We start from the raw sequence: 9,403 nt of genomic DNA, 5'->3' as shown, positions 1-9,403 counted from the left end.
AAAACAGAAAGAAAGTAAAAGAAAAAGGAAAATGTGAGGAGGATGTTATAGGTAGATTTTTCTCTTGGGCTTTTTCTGTGACATTGTACCAAGTTAATCTCCACAAGGCACCGTCTGGTGGGTTAGCCTAGGGCATATTAGATATGCTGAAATGCTGTCACTGGTTGGGCGCAGTGCCTCACATCTGTAATCCCAGCACTTTGGGCAGCCGAGGCAGGTGGATCACAAGGTCAGGAGTTTAAGACCAGCCTGGCCAATATGGTGAAACCCCCTCTCTACTAAAAATACAAAAATTAGCCAGGTGTGGTGGTGTGCACCTGTAAGCCCAGCTATTTGGGAGGCTCCACCCTCCAGGAGGTGGAGGTTGCAGTGAGCTGAGATTGTGCCACTGCACTCCAGCCTGGATGACAGAACAAGACTCCATCTCAGCAAAAGAAAAAAAAAAAGAAATGCTGTCATTGCTTTATAGGCTAATACATCAGCTTTGGTTTTGCTAGGGCATCTCTAAAAAGAATTGTCCATTTGAATATCATGTATCTTTTGTTAAATTGTAATAGAATTTTTTGTCTACTATGTACAGGATCCTTATTTAAATAATTCTATAATTCCTTTTAGATTTTGATATGTGAAAAAATTAGCCCCACATAAACATGTCTGTTTCCTCTAATATAAATAGAAAGCTATAACCCTACATGTCCTTCCTTTTCAGATGCAAAAAAGCTTCCTAGCTTATTTTTGTTTTTCCTGCTTTTAAATTTTCCAAGAGATATATTTCATTTTAAATTCCTGCTTTCTCACATTTATTCCTTGCTGTCCCAAGTAATTTCTTTAAAGTAGTTCCACAAAATATCTTTCTTCTCTAAACCCAGGGTGAAGAAGGTCTATCTTTTCTTCAAAGTCAACATCAATTTACTTTCCCATTATAGGCATCTTAAAAAAATGCCTTTATTCAAAGGACTATGTTAACAAATTAATTAAAACCAAACAGTAACAGAAGACTTTGAGCCTGAGGCCAGGTGTGGTGGCTCACGCCTGTAATCCCAGCGCTTTGGGAGGTCAAGGCAGGTGAATCACTTGAGGTCAGGTCTTCAAGACCAGCCTGGTCAACCTGATGAAACCCCTTCTCTACTAAAATATGAAAATTAGCTGGTTGTGGTGGTGCACACCTGTAATCCCAGCTACTCAGGAGGCTGAGGCAGGAGAATTGCTTGAACCTGGGTGGGGCAGAGGTTGCAGTGAGCCAAGATCACGTCACTGCACTCCAGATGGCAACAAAGCAAGACTCCATCTCAAAAAAAAAAAAAAAGGCTTTGAACTTGAAAAGCCATATTATAAGAGTGTGATAGCATCAACATTGTAATTCCTGTGATAAATAGGAAAGGAGCCATAACTTGTTGCATTTACATACTCTGTCTTACATTTACATTATTTGACATTGTAAATGACATTAGTTCAAGCGCATTCTTTCTTTGAAATATTATTTTGTCTAAACATTTTCCAAAGAGAATTGCAATGGAACTCCAGAAATATGCTTAAAGAACTAGTATATGAAATATTGTCAGCAAATTTGATTTTTTTTTAAAAGCTTGAGATTACGATTACTTTTTGAATTATACTTTCCATCAGTTGGCAGCATCATTGATTTGTTAGGGAGAGCCTGGGCAACACAGGGAGACCCGGACCTCTTCAAAAAATAGAAAATTGGCCAGGAGTGGTGGTGCATGCCTGTAATCCCAGCTACTTGGGAGGCTGAGGCAGGATGATTGCTTGAGCCTAGGAAGTTGAGGCTGCAGTGAGCCATGACTGCACCACTGCACTCCAACTGGGAGACAGAGTGAAACTCTGTCTCAAAAAATTTGTCAAGGAGGAGATCTAGCTTCAAATTCTGAGTATAAAATTAAGTAGGAAATCCATTGCCACTAGAATATTTTCTTTGTTAGTGTAATCACCCATTAGGTTCTCCTTTCCCACTGCACAAACAAAATCAATCCACTGTGACTGTAGCATTGCAGTTGAGAAAGAGTTTAACTGACAGGCCAGCTGAAGTGGAAGACTTATCAGTCAAATCCGTCTCCCTGAAGGCTCAGAGGCTGGGTTTTTTTTTTTTTTTTTTTTTGGACAATTTGGTAGGTGGGGAATGGGTGCTCCTGATTGGTTGGGAATGAAATCGTAGGGCTGTGGAAAATGGTCCTCATATGCTGAATCCATCTCTGGTGGGGCCACAGTTAGTTGAGTCACCAGTCATGAGTCTGGCTGGAGTCGGTCTGAAAAACATCTAAAAAAACCAATCTTAGATTTTATAATACTGATGTTATCTATAGGAGCAATTGGGAAGCTCACAGATCTTGTGACCTCTGGCCACATGACATCTAAGCAGTAAGGGACCATAGAAACTACACCTATCTTGTAACCTCTCATTAGTGGTTTCAGCCCCCGAACAGAGAGGAGGACTATTGTCGTTCTGGCTTTGAGTTAAATTACATACTAAACTTCTCTCAAAGTTGGCCTAGACTATACCCAGGAATGACCAAGGGCAGCGTGGAGGTCAGAAGGAAGATGAAGTCAACTATGTTATAAAAATTTTGCAAAGGCAGTTTCATCGGTGATTTTATTTCCTCTCATCTCTTTATCAAAATATTGGTGTTATACTTCAGCTTTAATAAGACAGGTTCCAATAAAATCAATGTCACAATCTTAAACTGCCATTTATCTTTTTTTTTTTTTTTTTTCCTGAGTTGGATTCTCACTCTGTCACCCAGGCTGGAGTGCAGTGGCATGATCTCGGCTCACCGAAACCTCTGCCTCCTGGGTTCAAGCGATTCTCCTGCCTCAGCCTCATGAGTAGCTGAGATTACAGGCACACACCACCACATCCAGCTAATTTTTGTATTTTTAGTAAAGATGGGGTTTCACCATGTTGATCAAGCTGGTCTTGAACTCCTGACCTCGTGATCCGCCTGTCTTGGCCTCCCAAAGTGCTGGGATTACAGGTGTGAGCCAACGTGCCTGGCGGCATTTATCTTTTAAAGCTGGTTTTTTTTCCTCAGTCCAGTCCCTGGCCTGTGTAAATATGTAAGGGAAATATAAAAGACGTGTAGAATTTGACCCTATTCTCAATAAACTAAACAACCAATGCAACTTTCTGAAAAATAAAAATCCAATCAAATAATCCTCTTAGCAAGTTTTAATTTTTAAACCTTAAGTGTCAAATATAGTTTTAACTGTTTTTATTTGTTTCCTTTATTGTTCATTTATTTAATAAATCCACCAGTAGCACCCACAATTGTGTGTCCATAAGTTGAAGGAATGTTCCTGCCTCTTTTTTCCACCCACTACAGATATTGCTTATGATATACTGATTTGACATAATTAATCAAGAAAAGCTTCACAGATAAGGAAAACTCTTAGATACTGGTTGATATTACTGATAATCCTTACCTCTTTGGCTCTCTCCTAGCAATTACTTGTTTCTTTTTGCTTTTGTTTGGAGACAGGGTCTCATTTTATCACCTAGGCTGGAGTGCAGTGGCATGATCATTGCTCACTGCAGCCTCCATCTCCCAGGCTCGTGATCCGCCTACCTCAGATTCCCTGGTAGCTGGTGCTACAGGTGTTAGCCACCACAGCCCACTAATTTAAATTTTTTTTTGTAAATACAGAGTCTCATTTTGTTGTCCAGGTTGGTCTCAAACTCCTGGGGTCAGGCAATCCTCCTGCCTTGGCCTCCCAAAGTTTTGGGATTACAGGTGTGAGCCATTGGGCCCAGCCAATTACAGTGCCCAATTTTAAATTACAATTTTTAATGTAAGACTTTGAAAAAAATTTCACATTGTTTTCTAAAAGTATAAATGATCCCATTGTTTTCTGAAAGTATAAATGATCTCATTTCTTATGTTACAACTCACTGTAAGGTAATAATATGTTACTCATAGATTTTGTGTCTAGTGAGTTGTACATCATTTTTGAAATGCAGATGTGGCTTGGAACCTAAAAATAACATATTTTATTTAAAAAGGCAAACAATCAACACCTTTTTTTCATTTCATATTTTCACAAAAGATCTCGAAGTGCTTTACAAAGATTTATTTTTCAGAATACAGTTATCCCTCTGTAACCTGGGAGATCAGTTGCAGGACCCCCTGTCCTGGTCACCCACCAAAATCCAGGAACACTCAAGTCCCTTTATAAAATGGCATAATGTATGTATATAACCTACAGACATCCTCCTTTATACTTTAAATCATCTCTAGCTTACTTACAATACCTAATATGATATAAATGCCATGTAAAGAGTTGTGATACTGTATAGTTTTTAAGTTTGCATCGTTTTTATTGATGTGTTCTCATGTTTATTGTTTGTTCTCCAAGTATTTTCAATCCACAGTTGGTTGACTCCATGGTTGCAGAACCCATAGATATGAAGGACCAACTGTACTTCAATGATTCAGCTCTGTATTCTTTGCTCAGTAACTGAGGCAACTGAGACAAAAACTAATCAGGATTTTCTCCCTTCCTTCCTTCCTTTCTTCCTTCCTTCCTTTCTTCCTTCCTTCCTTTTCTTCCTTCCTTCCTTCTTTCCTCCCTCCCTCCCTCTCTTTCTTTCCCTTCCTTCCTTCTGTTCTTTTCTCTTTCTTTCTCTCTCTCTTTCTCTTTCTCTTTTTACTCTCCTTCTCTCTCTCTGTCTCGTTTTTCTCTCTTTCTTCGCTTTCTCTCTCTATCCTTCTCTCTTTCTTTCTTCTCTCTCTCTCTCTCTCTCTCTTTCTTTTCTTTTCTTTCCTCTTTTGCCTAGGCTGAAGTGCAGTGGTACAATCTCGGTTCACTGCAACCTCCACCTCTCAGGTTGAAGTCATTCTTATGCCTCAGCCTCCCAAGTACCTGGCACTACAGAAATGCACCAGCACATCTGGCTAATTTGTATAGTTTTAGTAGAGACAGGGTTTCACCTTGTTGGCCAGGCTGGTTCCGACTCCTGGCCTCAAGTGATCCTCCCTATAACAATCCTCAAGTGTTGTTATAGGGTGAGAAGCTAACTGCTTCTATGGTAAGTGATGTTTGTGAGGCTACTTTTTAGCTTTTCTCCATCTTCTCTTGATGTCATTTTCTTTTCTTTATTCTCAATGTTCCTACTCATAGTAGCTTCTTACCTCCCCCCTTTTTTTTTTTTTTTTTTTTTTTTTTTTTTTTTTTTTTTTTTTTTTTTTTTTTTTTTTTTTTTTTTTTTGAGATGGAGTCTCCCTCTGTTGCCTAGGCTGGAGTGCAATGGTGTGATCTCAGCTCACCGCAACCTCCGCTTCACAGGTTCGTGATTCTCCTGCCTCAGCCTCCTGAGTAGCTGGGATTACAGGCACGTGCCACCACGCCCAGCTAATTTTTGGTCTCACCAAGTTGGCCAGGCTGGTTTCAAACTCCTGACCTTGTGATCCACCCCCCTCGGCCTCCCAAAGTGCTGGGATTACAGGCGTGAGCCACCGTGCCCAGCCTACCTCCCTCTCTTTTTTTAATCTACTGAGGGAAACTTTTTTTAAACCAACTAGGCTTGTGAGAATTGTTTCAAGCAAAGTAAAAAAGGCTCCAAGGCTGGACAGATGTGGCTCATGTCTGTAATCCCAGAACTTTGGGAGGCCAAGGTGGGTGGATTTCTTGAGCTCAGGAGTTCAAGACCAGCCGGTAAAAATGATGAAACCTTGTCCCTAAAAAAAATGCAAAAAATTGGCTGGCTGCGGTGCCATACACCTGTGATCCTAGCTACTCGGGAGGCAGAGGTGGGAGGATCACCTGGGAGGCCAAGGCCACAGTGAGCCAAGATCTCGCCACTGTACTCCAACCTGCATGACAGAGTGAGACCTTGTCTCAGAAAAAGATCCCAAGTCTCTGGAATTCTCCAGCGAGTGTGCAGCATACTAGTGTGTGGACTTTGTCACATCAGAACTGGTATTGGAGGCTTATTTGTCTTATTTCGTAGCTTTGGGCAATGTTCCAAATGGGTGAGGTGTTACAGTAGAAAAGTTATCTATAGCACTGAGATAATGGCGAAGCTGATTAAATTGTCCATATTCTTTCAGTTTTGTGGTGATTTTGTTTTCAGAAAAGTCAAATCTTTTACTTTAGTATAATCAAGATTCTTAAGCAATATTTTTGTTGTGAACTTGTTGTACATCTAATATAATAAAACAGCAAGCATATGGATGATTCACTTCCTTTTAAAAAGGGATTGCAGATATAACAATGAATGATTGATATGAGCAATCTGTCATGCTTCCAAAATAGATAATATGCAAAAAGCAAGATTACCTCACTTCTTTTCTCTTCACAACAGTACAGATAGACAAAAATTTCTGTTTATAGTCTTTCTGTGACTCAGTCACACAAACTGTATATTATAATACGGTCTAATCACAACACTCTTCACTGTTAGCCTTTCCTTAAGTTTTAATAAGAGCATTTGTTCAACATATATTACACGAAAATAGAGTGTGAGGATTAGTCATGTGTTATCAGGAATAGAAATAAAATGTGGTCTGCAACTTACAATGGAATACATATAGCCCTTTAAAAGTAACATATGGTGGACAATTCACTTAAGGAATAATTAAGCCTTAATTGATTGTTATTTCAGTTTATCTATGTAACCAAATATGAAAATAGCCCATTGTTGAAGAAAAAAGGAATTTTAAAAAGTTTTCTAGAACCAGTCTTCTCTAAGCTTTGCATGTGCTAACAGTTACTTTTTGGAAGTTTCTAGTTGAAGCACACACTGCCATCTACATGTAGAGACACAAGTTAGATCAACTGTCAGGCTCAGGAGCCCAGATGACCCTGCCAGGCGCCATTTGGGCACTGGTTTCCTCTTGGCCTTCCCTTGGGAGAAGGTTTGTCATTTTTTTTCCACTAACAAGTTTTATTGGACAGTAGGCCAGGATGTTGGCCTCTTATGATACACTCTAGAGAGAAAACATTCAATTCCTTTGGAAGGTTTTTTATGCATTTTAAAAAACACAGCTGTACTTTTCTGCGATTAAATATAATATATTTTAAAATATATTTTTCCTAATCTACTGAAACAAACCAAGTTTAGACTGGCAATTGAATGAATATAAATTTGAGCACAGCATTTTACTCCTTTCAACTGAATTTAGGCATAGATGTGAATGTTTCATATGCTCTACAAATTTTCCTTGAATTCTCTATTAGGTGCAGGTGCAATCATAACTCTCAAAAATAGAATAACTCAAAACACTAACTGAATTTTTTTAATCTAAAACCAATCTTCTTGAAAAAGCTGAATCTCTTGAAACTCATTTCCATTTAAATTCCCATGCAGTTCAATAATAGTCATTTCTCAGTTGCTGTCACTCTAATCTAGAGGGGCATCTTTAAATTGATTTATGGTTATGTGATCCACGGAGCAGGCCTCCATATGTTTCTCCACTATTAAATGACTTACAGACTTTGCATATATGAATATAGGCGACTCTTAGTCTCTCTACTTTCTCCCATTCCATTTCCCTTTGGGTTCTTCATTGCTATCTACGCTTTCCTGATGACTGATTGCATGTGGATATTATTGAAGCAAAAGTCATGAATTAGGGCCTGATAAGAATCAATTGATTTTCCCTTTTCCCAAAGCTACCCTGTCTTGTTGTTGCAATCAATCCACTCCCATAACCGTACCATCAGTCACATCACAAACAATACTGTCCATGGTGTTGACTCTACCTAAGAAATGTGATACATTCATCTAATTTCGTGTCATGGCATAAAAGTTGAATTGTAGAGGAGGACTGTCCACCCACGTGAGCGGTGAAGCTTTTCCCTGACCTGGGCTCAGGGCTCTACTTTAGGGCTAATGTGAAGGATCTCAAAGTAACAAATTCTTACTTGGCTGCTTTCCTCCATGAAGTATCAGTGCCTTCTTTTTGATCTTATAGGAACCAAAGAGGTTGTTGTACATGTGGATGATGATGGAGTCATTTCATTGAACTTCGAATGTGATCAGATGACTCCAAAGTCCGAGTTCACCTGGTCCAAAGATTATGTATCCACTGAAGACTCTCCACGGTTAGAAGTAGAAAGCAAGGGCAACAAGTAAGGACTATGTCCATCACAATGTGGGATTCCTTTTCACTACAGGAGAATGAGACGAGCTCTTTGATTCCACTTAAGTTGCTTGGAGTAAGAGGATGAAGTCACATATATTTTATATCGGGTATTGTAGAAAATAATAACCAACTGAAACCTTAAAAGTAATCATCCTAGACTGGCTCATTGGCTCACACCTGAGATCCTAGCAACTTGGGAGACTGAGGCAGAAGGATCACTTGAGCTAGGGGTTTAAGACCAACCTGGGCAACATAGTGAGACCCTGTCTCTAATAAAATAAAATAATAGTAATAACCCTTAGAAAGTACTTTTTACATGATTCCATTTAAAGTGCTTTCTTATTTATTGTCTCATTTATGTTGTTAGAAACATTTGATTGACATGAAGATCAGCTTTAAAGATGATTCTCATTATTTATGAAATTTTGAAATATTAATGATGAGGATACTTATAGGGGGCTAGGAAGAACTTGCTGGCTCAAGTCATGGTAAATTAAATGGATTGAGGATAATCTCTTCTGTTTTTTTCACCAGCACTCATGAATGACACAATAGTACATGGGGAAAAAGCTCTATATAGAAGCACAAGATCGATGAGCTCTAGGCCTAGCTCTACCAGGAGCTGGCTACATAACCTTGGGCAGCTATTTAACTTCCATAAACCTCGGATTCTTTTTTCTATAAAATGAGGGTGGGGAGAATGGAGGAATTGTATGATCTATCATTTCTGTTCAGCACCAAGATTTTGAGTGTTCTTTTTACTTTGCTTTACAGCAAAAACTTATCAAGCTTTACATTTTCATAGTGTCAATCACATTGGATTAATATGATAAGGCAAATTTGATAAAGCACAGTATTTCTAAGTACTTTTCCATTAAAACAAAGCCCAGTATATCTCAGAAATAAAAGAGAAAACTAGCAATTTTGTTGTAGAATGACAAGGAAATACTGAATATAATTAGAGGATGTTTTTCAGCCACTATGCTGTAAATCTCTTGAAACAAAACACATTTGGCCCAAGAAAAGATAGTTAAACAATAAAGTCTTTTTCTTTTGTATACTTAACATGTCAATATTTGGTTGATCTTAGACACTGCCTAGCAATATAGCTTGCCAAAGTTAGAAAACACAATGAACTCACCCACTGAGCCATTCATTTACTTATTACATGTATTATGTGCCAGACAAGGTACTGGGTTCTGGGGATAACAGAGTAAACAAAGCAGTTCCTGTCTCTGAAGGCACATGGATTATACAGTAGGAAGAATACAGATGCTTATAATAAGTTCAGAAAAGGGAAGAGC

At 38.8% G+C, this 9,403-nt stretch overlaps 1 protein-coding gene across 1 annotated transcript in view; it reads left to right on the top strand.

Moving 5' to 3' along the window:
- Window positions 1-9,403, top strand: part of MYOM1 (myomesin 1) — a 168,465-nt gene that overhangs the window by 115,534 nt on the left and 43,528 nt on the right. Inside the window, exon 23 of the mRNA XM_017526074.2 lies at window positions 7,929-8,085. Within this exon, the coding sequence (XP_017381563.1) occupies window positions 7,929-8,085 (157 nt within the window). The remainder of the gene's footprint in view (window positions 1-7,928; window positions 8,086-9,403) is intronic.

The sequence above is a fragment of the Cebus imitator genome, unplaced genomic scaffold (genome assembly GCF_001604975.1).
Source record: "Cebus imitator isolate Cc_AM_T3 unplaced genomic scaffold, Cebus_imitator-1.0 Scaffold41, whole genome shotgun sequence".
In the NCBI taxonomy this organism is placed as follows: domain Eukaryota; kingdom Metazoa; phylum Chordata; class Mammalia; order Primates; family Cebidae; genus Cebus; species Cebus imitator.
This window is presented reverse-complemented; position numbering and strand designations above follow the sequence as displayed.